At 40.5% G+C, this 16,423-nt stretch overlaps 2 protein-coding genes across 2 annotated transcripts; one reads left to right on the top strand and one right to left on the bottom strand.

The window, feature by feature from the left end:
- Window positions 1–2,175: 2,175 nt before the first annotated feature.
- LOC143897650 (uncharacterized) lies at window positions 2,176–2,577 on the bottom strand. The gene has a single exon (XM_077406455.1). The coding sequence runs from the start codon at window positions 2,575–2,577 to the stop codon at window positions 2,176–2,178; it is 402 nt and encodes a 133-aa protein (XP_077262581.1).
- A 10,124-nt stretch (window positions 2,578–12,701) lies between these two features.
- LOC143897798 (uncharacterized) lies at window positions 12,702–14,066 on the top strand. Its single transcript, XM_077406709.1, has 3 exons — window positions 12,702–12,888; window positions 12,988–13,111; window positions 13,194–14,066. Exons 1-3 carry the CDS (start codon window positions 12,754–12,756, stop codon window positions 13,361–13,363), a joined length of 429 nt encoding a protein of 142 aa, XP_077262835.1. The 5' UTR covers window positions 12,702–12,753; the 3' UTR covers window positions 13,364–14,066.
- The last annotated feature ends 2,357 nt before the right edge of the window (window positions 14,067–16,423 follow it).

Here is a 16,423-nt window from a genome sequence, read left to right on the forward strand (position 1 = left end):
TGCGTAATAATTTTGTATAATATATTATTATTTTTAGTACATAAAAGTTGACAAATTGAAGATTGCAGAAGTACCTCTGCAAATGGGGATGAACGTTACGTTCACTCCATACGAGGAATCTTTGCAAATGAGATACCTATTTGACGACATAACATTTGAGGTGCCTGTGCACATGAAAGTGAGTACATATTATATAAGGTATACGATTTAGTATATCCAATAAATTATTAAATAATTTGTTGTAGCCTGACGACGTTCGCGAGCCTATTCCGGCGACGTATATAAATTTCATTCCAGAGGTACGTTATTTGTGTGTTTTTTTTTTAAATAATATATTTCCCTTAATTTTTTACAGCATGATGTACATGAGAAGACGTTATTTGAAAGGACGTTTGACGAATATAAAAATTTTACTAGATTTGAGGTACGTGATTTGTGCGCGTGTGATGTTTTAAATATTTTATATATATAATTGTTTTGTTTTTATAGGAGGAAGGTGCCAATGAGAATCCAGCCGAATTACACGTGCATTTCGGCACGTCGACGGTGAGTCGTTTAAGTAATATTTTTTCTAAAATATATTATATATAAGTAGGGAAAAAAGAAATTTGTAATTATCGTATACATGAATGACTCATGTTTAATATACAATTAGAAAAAAGAATTATTTAATTATCTGTTAGTAATTCACGCTTAACATGTTTTTTTATAGATATTCCGATATGACGAAACAATAGATGCCACGCTCCTACCAAAGGTGTGTAATATAAAAAAATGTTAATGAAATTATTTTTAATAAATTATTTTTTATAAAATTAATTTTTAGTGGGTAATAGACGTTCCGTGCACGGGGATGTTACACATTTATGATACGATACAGTGGGAGATGCAGTTACATGGGAAGACATCTCTGGTCTTTTGCCCGCCGGAGGTTAGTATGTTCATTATTAATAGCATACATAATTTTTAAAAGTATATGCAGTATTTAATAATGTGTGTTTTCAGCATGTTATTTCAACTCAAATCAGTGTAAAGGGCTACGTTAATAAAGACCTACAAACGTGGACACAAGCGGAGAGGCGGTGGCGACGAAAAGACGTCGATTATTTGCGGTACGATACGTCGTACCGCCGAGACATCGCGGCCATTTACCACGTGGCGGATGTTTTTGACCTGACGCGTCTCTTCGGGCTCCAGCTCTATGAGGAGGAGCCTGAAGATTGGAATCAAAATAAACCTTACTATTTATAATACTTTTTATAATACTTTTTATAATACTTTTTATAATACATTTTATAATACTTTTTATAATACTTTTTATAATACTTTTTATAATACTTTTTATAATATTTTTTATAACACTTTTTATAATACTTTTTTATAATATTTCTTTATATTTTCATAAAAAAGTTATCTTATAAATATATACAAAATATATTATAGAAAATGAGCGTCGATGTCAATTTTTTTCCTATTTCCATGTGCTCTATCCCACCTACGTTTTCTCTCTCAATCTTACTCGCGTCTTCTCATACGCATGTTCTCTCAATCCCATTTATCGTAAAATGGTTTTATCGTATAGTAAAAAAATCAATTCCGATGAATGTGTACAATTTTTTATTAAGGTAGTTCGATGATGAAACAACTTTTTGCCAAAAAAATGATATGTTTTATATCGAAAAAAGGAACTTTCATGAATCGCTTAAGCCCAGAAAAAAAAGATAATTCACTTTCAAATTATGTGATTTTAATGATTTTAACATTGGTCTAATAGGAAAAAAACGGTATTTTTTCTATGAATAACACAAGTCTGCAAAAAAATCTTTTGCCAAGAATGTTCAAACGATATATATCGATGAAGAGAGGACACAATGAGAAAGCCTATAGTTGAAGGTGAACACGATCCACCGTACAGTTTTTTAATTAATGTTGAAAACTAGTCAAGCGACGTGTTAACACACTTTATTTTAATCTGTTTTAGGTAAAATATTATTTTACAACCTAAAAAAATTACTCACTAATGGTCTTTTTTTACGTTGTTATAAAGCTTTGCGATGCGTTATTCTATTCTTTTATAATCATATAAATAAAAAATTGTAAACATTGTTTTGACCTCAGCCTTTCATCATCGAACTACCTTAATAAAGTACACGTTGAGTGTCTAAATATTTTTTGTTATAATACAGATGCCTTATTTATCCACGAATTGTGTGAACTGTCCATTCCCGGCCATTTCACGTACACCTGATTACCGCGCTTACGCAGGACTTTTTCCACGAGATAGACGTCGGGATTGGAGACGCGCAGCAACTCGTGTTTGTAGAAACCTCCGGCTATCGCTTCCCCGCGAATGTCCTTCAACAGATACGTAACGGGATTGGTCCTTTGCACTCTGGCTATGCGAAAAATCTCGGTGGTCCAATTGGGTGTGTAGCCCTTCTCAAAGATCGTTTTGAATTTGCTCACGCGCACCGGGTCGTCGACTAGAAACCTCGCCGGCGCGGCGATCTTCGCGCGACTGTACACCGTGCGCAGCAGCCTTTCGGCGACGGTGGGCGTCACGTCCGCCGGACGCATTCCGATCGTTCTGTGTCTGCGACGATTGTAATTCGACAGGAGGCTCGGCAGCGAGTCGACCCATCTGTACGATCACTGAAGCGTGAAGAGCTTCCACATGTCGTTCTTCAACGTGCGATTGAATCTCTCCACCACCGACGCTTTCATCACCGAATACGTGGAGTAGTGATTCACCTTGCGCGCGTCGAGGATCTCGCGCACGTCGGCGTTGTAGAATTCCTTTCCCTTGTCCGTCTGCAGATTCTCAGGGCACCGCGCGTCCTCGCAAAAGATCTTTCGCAGAGCCGTCGCGAACTCCTTTCCGCTCTTGGTCTTGAGCGGGATCGCCCAGGCGTACTTGCTCAGCACGTCGATGACCGTCAGAATGTAATTGTTACCCGCGTTTTGGCGCGAATAGGGACGCATCTCGACTACGTCGGCCTGCCACAGATCGTCGTAACCGCGCACCACGACGCGGCGACGGGGAAAGTTCTTCCTCGCCGGCGCGTGCAGTTCCTCCACGAGTCTTCGTTTTTCCACGCTCATTTTTGTTTGATAATCCGTAAAACGGTTTTGATCGCGATGAGTTCGACCTCGAGCTTATCTGTCACAGCAACAAACTCTTTTTTAAATTTTTTTATTACATCACTCAAAGTCTTTCCGAGCTCCGTGATCGCTCCCTCGACGAAGCTCCTGTTGGCCGCGTCGGCGCCGACCTCCAGCGCGGCTACGCGTCGTATCTTGCGTCCCGACGCGTCGTAGGAAACCTGAGCGTTCAAACGGAGCGCGACGCTTTCCAGCGCCGCGATTTCGTTCCCCAATTCTCGGATCGCGTTGTTATTTTTAATCTCTTTGATCAAAACGTTTTTCAGTTGCCCAATCGCGCCCTCTACGTAGCTCCTATTCGTCGCGTCGGTGCCGACCTCCGGCGCGGCTAAGCGCCGTATCTTGCGCTCTCTCGCGTCGTAGGATTCCTCGTCCAAACGGAGCGCGTCGTTCTTCAGCGTCGCGTTTTTCTTCTCGATCTCACCGGTCACGACTTTCCTGAGCCGTTCGATCGCGTCCTCAACGTAACTCCTGTTCATCGCGTCGTCGCTGTCCTCCGGCGCGGCTACCCGCCGTATCTTGCGCTCCCTCGCGTCGTAGGAATCCTCGCTCACGAAGAGCGCGTTGTTGCGCGCGTAATTGCGCAGAGACTCGATCGAGGAGCGCAATCTCACCGTGGACGCACCGTCACCGTTGCTCCGATTCATCAGAGACATGCCGAATTTGTTCACGGACATCGCGCGCGAGACCTTGATACACACAACTGACAAAATATACAATGACAGCTGCAAATGAAGTAAGCGCAGCAAGAGAACCAATCGGCATCGCGGAAAAAATGACAACAATACCTACGACATGCCCTTTTTAGAAGAGGAGTCACTATATAATTACCTATCTCCGATCCGCTGATATTTCGCGTGGCACTTCGATCCTTGCGTGACGCGACCAAAATTCAGAATTAAACGATTTTATAATTATAATAATGATGAGAGATCGCATTAATAATAATATTAACTTCGCGACACGACGCGAGCTGTCACATCATGGCACACACGACGCACTACACGCACGAAACTCGCCACACTCCGCGATGACAGTCCCTCACGGGATGAAACAAGCTTGCGGCGCGGCGATCAATCGAGATAGCCAATCGGCATCGCGGAAAAGAGGCTTCAATTTTACGATACAAACGAAATTCACTCAGGTAACACGCCTTTTTTTAAAATGGATGTAAACATATCCTTCTAACTTCACTTTTCAAAAATTATGTCGTATTCCAAACTCGTTGAATTGTGAGTGCCGCAATGCTCATCAAAGCTGGCTGTGATATGAGCATCATTACATCAGCATATTACAACCACTTTGTAAGCAACGCGAGCACGCTTTCCTCCTTGCAGTCGAGGATACAATCTCCAGAACGTCTCGCATGTTACATCCTTTCGCATTTCCGCACGGAGCTCGGAAAGACTTTGAGTGATGTAATAAAAGAATTTAAAAAAGAATTTGTTGCTGTGACAGATAAGCTCGAGGTCAAACTCATCGCGATCAAAACCGTTTTACGGATTATCAAACAAAAATGAGCGTGGAGAAACGAAGACTCGTGGAGGAACTGCACGCGCCGGCGAGGAAGAACTTTTCCCGTCGCCGCGTTGTGGTGCGCGGTTACGACGATCTGTGGCAGGCCGACGTGGTCGAGATGAGTCCCTATTCGCGCCAAAACGCGGGTTACAATTACATTCTGACGGTCATTGACGTGCTGAGCAAGTACGCCTGCGCGATCCCGCTCAAGACCAAGAGCGGAAAGGAGGTCGCGACGGCTCTGCAAAAGATCTTTCGCGATGACGCGCGGTGCCCTGAGAATCTGCAGACGGACAAGGGAAAGGAATTCTACAACGCCGACGTGCGCGAGATCCTCGACGCGCGCAAGGTGAATCACTATTCCACGTATTCGGTGATGAAAGCGTCGGTGGTGGAGAGATTCAATCGCACGTTGAAGAACGACATGTGGAAGCTCTTCACGCTTCAGGGATCGTACAGATGGGTCGACTCGCTGCCGAGCCTTCTGTCGAATTACAATCGTCGCAGACACAGAATGATCGGAATGCGTCCGGCGGACGTGACGCCCGCCGTCACCGAAAGGCTGCTGCGCACGGTGTACAGTTGCGCGAAGATCGCCGCGCCGGCGAGGTTTCGAGTCGACGACCCGGTGCGCGTGAGCAAATTCAAAACGATCTTTGAGAAGGGCTACACACCCAATTGGACCACCGAGATCTTTCGCATAGCCAGAGTGCAAAGGACCAATCCCGTTACGTATCTGTTGAAGGACATTCGCGGGGAAGCGATAGCCGGAGGGTTCTACGAACACGAGTTGCTGCGCGTCTCCAATCCCGACGTCTATTTCGTGGAAAAGGTCCTGCGTAAACGCGGCAATCAGGTGTACGTGAAATGGCTGGGAATGGACAGTTCGCACAATTCGTGGATAGATAAGGCATCTGTATTATAACAAAAAAATATTTAGACACACAACGTGTACTTTATTAAGGTAGTTTGATGATGAAAGGCTGAGGTCAAAACAATGTTTACAATTTTTTATTTATATGATTATAAAAAAATAGAATAACGCATCGCAAAGCTTTATAACAACGTAAAAAAAGACCATTAGTAAATAATTTTTTTAAGTTGTAAAATAATATTTTACCTAAAACAGATTAAAATAAAGTGTGTTAACGAGTCGCTTGACTAGTTTTCAACATTAATAAAAAAACTGTACGGTGGATCGTGTTCACCTTCAACTATAGGCTTTCTCATTGTGTCCTCTCTTCATCGATATATATCGTTTGAACATTCTTGGCAAAAGATTTTTTTCGCAGACTTGTGTTATTCATAAAAAAAATACCTCTTTTTTCCTATTAGACCAATGTTAAAATCATTAAAATCACATAATTTGAAAGTGAATTATCTTTTTTTTCTGGGCTTAAGCGATTCATGAAAGTTCCTTTTTTCGATATAAAACATATCATTTTTTTGGCAAAAAGTTGTTTCATCATCGAACTCCCTTAATAAAAAATTGTACACATTCATCGGAATTGATTTTTTTACTATACGATAAAACCATTTTACGATAAATGGGATTGAGAGAACATGCGTATGAGAAGACGCGAGTAAGATCGAGAGAGAAAACGTAGGTGGGATAGAGCACATGGAAATAGGAAAAAAATTGACATCGACGCTCATTTTCTATAATATATTTTGTATATATTTATAAGATAACTTTTTTATGAAAATATAAAAAAATATTATAAAAAAGTATTATAAAAATTATTATAAAAAATATTATAAAAAGTATTATAAAAAGTATTATAAAAAGTATTATAAAAAGTATTATAAAATGTATTATAAAAAGTATTATAAAAAGTATTATAAAAAATATTATAAATAGTAAGGTTTATTTTGATTCCAATCTTCAGGCTCCTCCTCATAGAGCTGGAGCCCGAAGAGACGCGTCAGGTCAAAAACATCCGCCACGTGGTAAATGGCCGCGATGTCTCGGCGGTACGACGTATCGTACCACAAATAATCGACGTCTTTTCGTCGCCACCGCCTCTCCGCTTGTGTCCACGTTTGTAGGTCTTTATTAACGTAGCCCTTTACACTGATTTGAGTTGAAATAACATGCTGAAAACACATTATTAAATACTGTATATACTTTTAAAAATTATGTATGCTATTAATAATGAACATACTAACCTCCGGCGGGCAAAAAACCAGAGATGTCTTCCTATGTAACTGCATCTCCCACTGTATCGTATCATAAATGTGTAACATCTCCGTGCCCGGAACGTCTATTACCCACTAAAAATTAATTTTATAAAAAATAATTTATTAAAAATAATTTCTTAAACATTTTTTTATATTACACATCTTTGGTAGGAGCGTGGCATCTATTGTTTCGTCATATCGGAATATCTATAAAAAAACATGTTAAGCGTGAGTTACTAACAGATAATTAAATAATTCTTTTTTTTAATTGTATATTAAACATGAGTCATTCATGTATACGATAATTACAAATTTCTTTTTTCCCTACTTATATATAATCTATTTTAGAAAAAATATTACTTAAACGATTCACCGTCTACGTGCCGAAATGCACGTGTATTTCGGCTGGATTCTCATTGGCACCTTCCTCCTATAAAAACAAAACAATTATATATATAAAATATTTAAAACATCACACGCGCACAAATCACGTACCTCAAATCTAGTAAAATTTTTATATTCGTCAAACGTCCTTTCAAATAACGTCTTCTCATGTACATCATGCTGTAAAAAATTAAGCGAAATATATTATTTAAAAAAAAAACACACAAATAACGTACCTCTGGAATGAAATTTATATACGTCGCCGGAATAGGCTCGCGAACGTCGTCAGGCTACAACAAATTATTTAATAATTTATTGGATATACTAAATCGTATACCTTATATAATATGTACTCACCTTCATGTGCACAGGCACCTCAAATGTTATGTCGTCAAATAGGTATCTCATTTGCAAAGATTCCTCGTATGGAGTGAACGTAACGTTCATCCCCATTTGCAGAGGTACCTCTGCAATCTTCAATTTGTCAACTTTTATGTACTAAAAATAATAATATATTATACAAAATTATTACGCAGAATTTTTTTATTATTGCGCAACACAAAACACTTACACCGTCACACGGATACGTTATTTGCAAACGCATCTTGGCATTGTCACTGTTCAAATGTACTTTTTTTTTTTTTAAAGACTTCGCGTCGCTGTCTCAAAAGACTGTGGATTGACTACACCCAAGTCTAGCCGGGAGTTCTTTATATATCGAGGCAGTGCAACAAAAGGAGGATATTGCGGTAAACAAAATATACTAAAAATAGCATTTTGCATAGAGGAAAATATGCGTTTTATCAAACCGACTTATACGCCGGAATCGTCGACGCTTTTTTTCCCAGCGCGAGTGAGCGAACGCGCGTGAGATTGGGTGGGATAGGGAGCGATAAATGGAAACACGATATCGGTGACAGAAGCGTATATCTTTTTTTTACATATTACAATTTTATATTTTTACCGCGACTTCCTCCTCTCCGATATTCTACGCGTCTTTGAGGAATCGTCCACAAATAAAAAAAAAAAAGTATGAAATAAGATATATATTTGTCTCGAGATACACATGCGCGTATCTATATGTTTATTTATCCAATTTATAAGAAAAAAACACGCGCGATATCCGTCCGCGGCGAGCAATTCGTCGCACTCTTTCTGCATGTCATCCAGAAGAGCCTTTCACCCTCGGGAACACTGAATTTCATTCGATCGAAAAGACAACAAGACCCGTAGGTGTAAATCCTACGTAGCTTCTCTCCTCCGAACACCGTCTGATAATAATGATGATACTTGAGCGGCAATTTACGCGTATAATCGTGGGCCCTAGCGGAATTTACCATCGTCGTCTCTATCCACGCGCGTTCGCGCGCAGTTCGCGCTTCGATCTCTCTCCGCAAATGATGAGTCGCCAAATTCCATCGCGCGTCTTCCTTCACCACCACCAACGCACATGCGTTTGACGATAACGACGTTTCGAGTCTCGCCGATTCTTCGTCCGAATCCGACGAGAACGCGGGCATGGGCTCGTAACAGCGCGATTCGCCGTCTGATTCCTCGGGACGAGTAATAACGGTGATCGTTCATTCGCGAGTACGCACATTGCTATTGCTACATTATCACCGCTGTTGGGTCTAAATCAATTAGACGTATAAATACCGTCCTCTATTCTTTTCAAATATATTTGGCAATAGAAAAACCTCCAGTTCGATTGGGGATCGGCGATTCCGATTTCGCGACGGATCAGATATCTCGTTACGTCGACTTTCCACGAATCCGATCTGCAGCAATTCCTCACGAGCGGTTCGCTTATTTTTACAATCGGTTTTCTAATTTTAGGATTAAACACCGGTTTGCAAAGTTCTACGTACTTGTCGCTCATACCGCATTAACCCGTTCCGATCGGTTCGCACCGCTCTCTCACGATACATTTGTCAATCTGCGACACCGTATGCCGCGCCGTCGCTAGCAAAACTCATTTTATACGCGTTCGTTATCTCAACGTTGGTTTTCCATACCCAGAGATAAACTCTTTCCCCGGAAAAAAACGACGAACGCTCGCCGCATCGTTCGAGAAAAACAAAAGGAGGATGTGACGCCAACAGCGACCTTGAACGATTTCGGACGCGCGATAAAAAAATATTATTCGCAAAACGTACGGTTTGGGTGAACGAAGAGAAAATAAGGAAAAAGTAAGTAGCCAATCGCTAATGTTGTAAATCGGAAAACCGCGTCCGTCCCGTTGAAACGAAGAAGCGCGCGATCGACGCTCCCCCTCGCGGTAGGACGACTCGCGATTTTCGCCGTAAAGGTGGAAAAAGAAATAAGGAAAAATTAAGTAGCCAATCGCTAACGTTGTACATCGGAAAACCGCGTCCGTCCCGTTGAGACGAAGAAGCGCGCGATCGACGCTCCCCCTCGCGGGAGGACACGACGACCGCTCGCCGCGTCGCTCGAGAAAAACAAAAGGAGGATGTGATGTCGACAGCGACCTTGAACGAGTTCGGACGCGCGATAAAAAAATATTATTCGCGAAACGTACGGTTCGGGGTGAACGAAGAGAGCGGTATCGTCTCTCTCTCTCTCTCTCTCTCTCTCTCTCTCTCTCTCTCGGTCTCTCTCGATACATCGGAGAATTGCGTCCGTCCCGTTGGGACGAAGAAGCGCGCGATCGACGCTCCCCCTCGCGGGAGGACACGACGACCGCTCGCATCGTCGCTCGAAAGAAAAAAAAAACAAAAGGAGGATGTGACGCCGACAGCGACCTTGAACGAGTTCGGACGCGCGATAAAAAAATATTATTCGCAAAACGTACGGTTCGGGGTGAACGAAGAGAGCGGTATCGTCTCTCTCTCTCGGTCTCTCTCGATACATTGGAAAACCGCGTCCGTCCCGTTGGGACGAAGAAGCGCGCGATCGACGCTCCCCATCGCGGGAGGACGACTCGCGATTTTCGCCGTAAAAGTGGACAAAAAATAAATAGGGAAAAAGTAAGTAGCCAATCGCTAACATTGTATATCGGAAAACCGCGTCCGTCCCGTTGGGACGAAGAAGCGCGCGATCGACGCTCCCTCTCGCGGGAGGACGACTCGCGATTAAAAATAAACAAACGAACAAAACGTATATTTAGCCCGCGATTTTCCCCCCAAAAAAAACACGATCGGTAACGGCGCGAGCGCCCCCTCGGAAAACGCCTCAAATCCCCGCAACGAATCCCCGTTGGCAGCCCTGCCCCGCGCCGAACCACTGTTGGCAGCCCTGCCACACCCAACCTTACGTAAAGTGTTCCCCCCGCGTCGCGCTCCCCCTCTCGCCCAGTTTTCTCTTCCCCCCGCATAGCCCCCCCTCCGGTGACCCTTAACACCGTCCCTCGACCCCCTCGCCCACCGCTTACGGCGCTCCTCCCGCGGCAGCGAAGCCCCCTCCCCGACCCCGCTAACCGCAAGCGAGATCCCTGGGGCAGGAGTATATATACTCTGTCTACTCTTGTCCCACACGTAGTGGACGTGATCGCCGCACGTATGCAGCAAAACGGCTTTCGGTACAAATTGCAGCTGTTCGACGCTCAAGTCGCGAATATCGGAAGATCTCGACAGTAGAACGAACATTTTTGCTACTGAGCGATTCGCGGTTCCGTTCGCCTATAAATAGGCGTTCGAGTCAGTCAGAAAGTCGGCAATGTGGAAAGAAATGAGATTCGTGCGACAACCGTTGGCGATTCGCGTGACGAATTGCGACGACAGATCACGGTCGATGGGGGGAGGGGCAACGTGGAGAAACGCAAGCACGGTACGATGTTACCGACTACTATACGCGCGATCATTTGCGGCCCTTCAAATTGCGGTAAAACCAACGTTCTGATTAGCTTGCTGGAAAGTCCGCACGGTGTACGTTTCGAAATCGTGTACGTGTACTTGAAATCGCTGCAACAGCCGTAATATCGATATCTGGAGAATTTATTGACATCGATCGACGAAATCGGCTACTATAGGTTCTCCAATAACAGTGACGTCATTCCACCGAGCGACGCGCGTCCAAACTCGATCTTCGTCTTCGATGACGTAGCGTGCGATAAGCAAGACGCTGTGAGAGAGTATTTCTCAATGGGCAGGCACTCGAGCGTCGAGCGTCGACTCCTTCTATCTTTGTCAGACGTACGCGAGAATACCTAAACATCTGATACGCGACAACGCGAATCTGCTGATCCTGTTCAAACAGGATGGTACCAATTTGAAACACGTGTACAACGATCACGTGAATACCGACATGTCGTACGATGAATTTTGCGCGTTGTGCCACGATTGTTGGCAACAAAAGTACGGATTCGTAGTGATAGACAAGGACAGCGCGCTTTCAAACGGCCGATACAGAAAAGGATTTAACGTGTTCGCGATACCGTAAAAGCGATCAGTCGTTGCCGATACCTCGTCGGAGGTGAAACGTTAGCGTTACAGCGAGAGATCGACACTCTGCTTTTTTCCGCGATGGCTGCGATCGATAAAAGCGAGAATATTCGCGAACGCGAAAAGGTCGTGAAAGAGATTGCGAAGTAATTCGATTCGCAAGAAACTTCGCGCTTTGAAGACCGGTAAGATCAAGAAGGACATCAGGGTGCATTCCAATATTCACTGCCAGTACTGACAGTGCTGCGAGTACGTTCCAAAATACGCTGCAGTAAGCTTTCGATGAGCTCGTGAAAGCATATGACGTCATAGATTTTGTCGTCACTTCCTGCTTTCTTTACTGCGGCTGGCGAGGTAAAGCATTCGCAGTAGAAAGATGGCGGCGCCCGTAGAAGATATGGAAGAGGTTATTTTGGTAGACGAGGAAACTAACAAAGATTGTAAAATATTATTGAGCAAGAGGATGTAATCAGAGTACGAAGCGGTAAGAAACTAGATAATATTTTTATAAGTATATAATATTATTATTATGCAAAACGGATAATAAAAATTCAACAGGAAATTGAATATAACCAATAATTAACCTCAAACATTACTTAATAATTTGTATGTTTTTTTCTTACTAGAATAGCCTAAATGTTAAAAATTACTCGTATTTCATTTTTAGATTTAACTTTTGCTACGCGGTTGTTGCAGAATGCAAAGGACTCAACCCAAGAAGTACATTGTACTTTGCCCCAAGGTATGAATGACCTTAATTGTGTTATAAATAGATAAGCAATATCAAATTTCATGTGACATAATGTTAATAGTTTTAGCAAGTACCAGTAACAGTCGTGAAAAACCAGCTGTCAGTCTTGATACAATTGCACATGTGCAGAAGGTAATCCATTGACATAGAAATTTACATAGTATTTAAATATTCGTACATGTATATGTATATATTAATCGAAAAAATATCTAATTCTTGTTTAATCACATTGCAGGTGTATATGCATGGACCAAACAGGAAACTTTATTACTATTAGAATTGTATCGTGAACATCAGACAAATTTTGTTGGTGGAAAAGATACTATAAAAAAACATTGGAACAATATTGCAAAACTTATGCAAGAAAAAGAACATGATGTAAACGGTTTTAAATGTTCAACAAAATTTCAATCTTTAAAACATACATACAAATGTATTACGGATCATAACAAGAAAAATGGCAATAATAGGAAAGATTGGGAATTTTTACAGGTTAGATTATTAAAATTTATTTGTTGGTTAAATTATATGTGCTTGTGCTTAATACGATAATATATGTTTAAAATAAGTTCAACGTTTTGGTATTTACAGATAATGCAAGAGATATTTGGTGATAAACCCTGGGTAAAACCTTTGGCAGTAGCAGGATCGCACTTGGATGAAACAGAAAGTGAAAGCGACGTAAAAGACGAAAAAGAAAATCTTCCAGAAAAAGGTAACATAATATATGTCTTATGGTGGATATAAAATAATTGTATATGTGCATAATTATATATATTGTATATTTATAATTTCAGTCACCAAGAAGGGAAAAGTCACTGCATTAATAAATGATTACATATCATTTAGCAAAGAAGAACGCGCTAAACAAAGAGAAACTCGTACAAAACAGCATGAAGAGAAACTGCTCGCCTTTAAAAGATTGGAAAATTTATTAGAGAGACTGGTGGAAAAAGAAAATAAGTAAGGAAATGTTAATCAGTATATACTTCACTTATATATATAAACGAGGTGTAAAGGCTCCAAGAAGTGAGCGAGAAACGTGTGGTGCGAGAACGACAGCTCGGACGAGTTTAGGACGGCAGCTAAGACGGCAGCTAAGAGCGGATACTCCTGGATTTTCAGCCGACCAGAAGACAAAGGAAGTGCGCGATAAACAAGCAAGGTCTGCTGGCGGAAATAAGCAGCTCGGATGAGGAGTTGTATGTGAGAGACAGCAGCAGGAAAGGTAGCGATCACAAGTCGCGTAAGAAGAGGGAGTCGAAGCAGAAGAGGAAGGAGAGGAATCTCGAGAAGAAGCACGAGCAGATGATTGTCAAGGAACAGAAAGCGATCGAAGAGAAAATTCTGCGAAAGTATATACTGATTAACATTTAATATACTTTACTTATATATATAAGTAAAGTATATACTGATTAACATTTAATAAGAAAACAAAGAAAAAAGAAAACAAGATATATATCAGAGAAAACAAGATATATACTATAGTTTATGAAAGATATGTGATATGATGTAATACGATACTGTGATATTAAGCAACATGTATGTGCAAATTATATTAGTTCCTTTAGTTTCTTTTTTTGTTTAGTATTGTTTCTTTTACTTTAATTTAAGATCACATGTCTTCATTACATTGTTTTGCAACTATAAATTATATAAAAAATATAGTACAGACTTAAAATAATAATAATGATATTCATATTATAGTAATATTAATTAAATGTTTTTGTGTTTTAAGAAAATATTTACATTCAATGTATGGTAAGCTTTAAAGATTTGTAAGATTTATTGAAAACAACCCATGTGTTCAAATGCAATATACCAAACTTTATTTTAATTTTTATGAGATACACATGTATATATAACATAAATAAACTTATAAAACATTTCCCGATAAGAAGTACATAATTGCATTTCTTTTATCTATACCTTCTGTTTGTGTGTCTTGTAACGGTTCTGCTTGTGCACAATTCTGTTCATTAACAATTAAAGTCTATCATATCGTTTTGTAACAAACATATGTTATGCAAAATGCAACATGCAATTATATATTTAGGTATTAAATCGGTTCTATACAGTGGAAGTGTATCCAAAATGCTTCGAAAACGACCTTTTAAAAGACCTATTGAACGTTCAACCATCATTCGAGCAGACGAGTGAAGTGTGTTGAAAAGTATCTGACGTTCAGATAGATGACCGTTATCTTTAAATGGTACCATGATGTATTTTGTGAGACGATAGGCTGCATCACCCAATATGTGGCTGTCGTGCGGAAAATTATCATCTGTACACATCGTTTCGAAATTTGACAAACGGAAAACACGCATGTCATGTACAGAACCTACTTGTCCTGTATAGCAATGTATGAATTGTAGCCGTTCATTGCAAACAACCTGTTGAAATATATGCATATATATTATATATGTGTCTATATTCTTAAAGCACACAGCAAGTAAAAACTATTAATGTTATAATATACCATAAATAATATCACCAATCCTCCTACCTGTAACTGAATAGAGTGAAACCCTTTTCTATTTATATAGGAATCACTGTTATCTCTTGGGCCAATAATTTTTATGTGAGTTCCATCTATTGCACCAATAACACCAGGAAAACCATAATTTCGTTTGATTGTTTCTATACTTTGTTCAGCTTCTTCTAAAGTTGGCCAGCGAATAAATGTTGCTACTTTTTTATATAAAGCCTTTACTACTCTTTGGACACTTCGCCACGCTGTAGCTGTTCCGATATCAAATATGTCAGAAACACACCTTTAAAAAAAATTTACTTGTTAAATATTTCTAACATAAATTTATTAAGTTATATATACTTTGATATTTCAAGCTTTACCTATAGGAATTTGGTGTACTCATGAACCAAATAGCTAGAAGTAATTGTCTTTCAGGGGTTATTGGATGCCTTCCAGATTTGTCGTTTTGTTTGCATAATTCTGGTCGTAATAATTCCAATATAAAGTTGAAAGTACTTTGTTTCATACTATAAAATAAAAAATAATTAGTGTAATAGTTTATGTTAAACATAATCTTAATGTTAAACATGCATTTAACCTATTTATAGTTTTTAAACATGTTTTCCATTTTATATATTTATGTGTGTATTCTATATGTATATATTAAATATAAAATATATTAAATATAAAATTTATGTAGTTTACTTACCGAAAATGTTTTTTAAATTCATCATCTGTAAAAGAATGAACTACGTCCATATAATTTTTGCAGCGCGGTATTGAACGCGATGGTGTTACACGTTTCTTATTAAGACAAAATAATACACATTCGTCTTCCTCATCTGTAGAATCATCCGATTCAGATGAATCAAATAATTCAATGACTTTAATAAAAAATGTAGGTATTAGCGCCATTATTATGTTCTGGCAGTACTGCGATGTCGTTCCGTTATAAGGTGGTAAAAGCAATGTAAGCAATTACGGAACGCATCGCCAGCACTGCTTTATGACGTCACGTTCTTAGCACTGGCAGTGAATATCGGAATGCACCCTCGAGTTGGACACGCACTTTAAACCTCTCATCGGGCCGTTGAAAAAGATTGTTGACAACTCGAGCTCGATTGCGGTGAAAAAAGAGGAGCCGACGGAGAGCGACGCTGACGCGAAAATCGAACCGCTATCCGTTCAACAGCGCAGGAAGGAGGAGGATGCTACACCGAAGAGAAAGAAGAAACGATTAGACTCCTGGCCGGATCTGTCATCGACACCGTGTAAATCTGATCAATTGAAACGACCGATAACCTCTACACCGATAACCTCTACACCGACGCGAACCGTGCAACGTACAAGTCCCGAATTTCTTGAAACCGCGAATGTTTTCGAAACCACGGACCACTCGATCAGGACGACCGTTCATAATCGGTTGCAAACGTCGGAGGGTCAAAAATGGTTTATAGAATCGTTGAAAGATAACTTGGAATTTACATCGCAGATGTTTTGGGCGCCTGTCCAACAATAGACATAGCGTACGGCGTTTATCTCGGCAATAATCAA

Source organism: Temnothorax americanus, unplaced genomic scaffold (assembly GCF_048541705.1).
Source record: "Temnothorax americanus isolate GAGA-0224 unplaced genomic scaffold, ASM4854170v1 Scaffold21, whole genome shotgun sequence".
NCBI classification, from domain to species: Eukaryota; Metazoa; Arthropoda; class Insecta; order Hymenoptera; family Formicidae; genus Temnothorax; species Temnothorax americanus.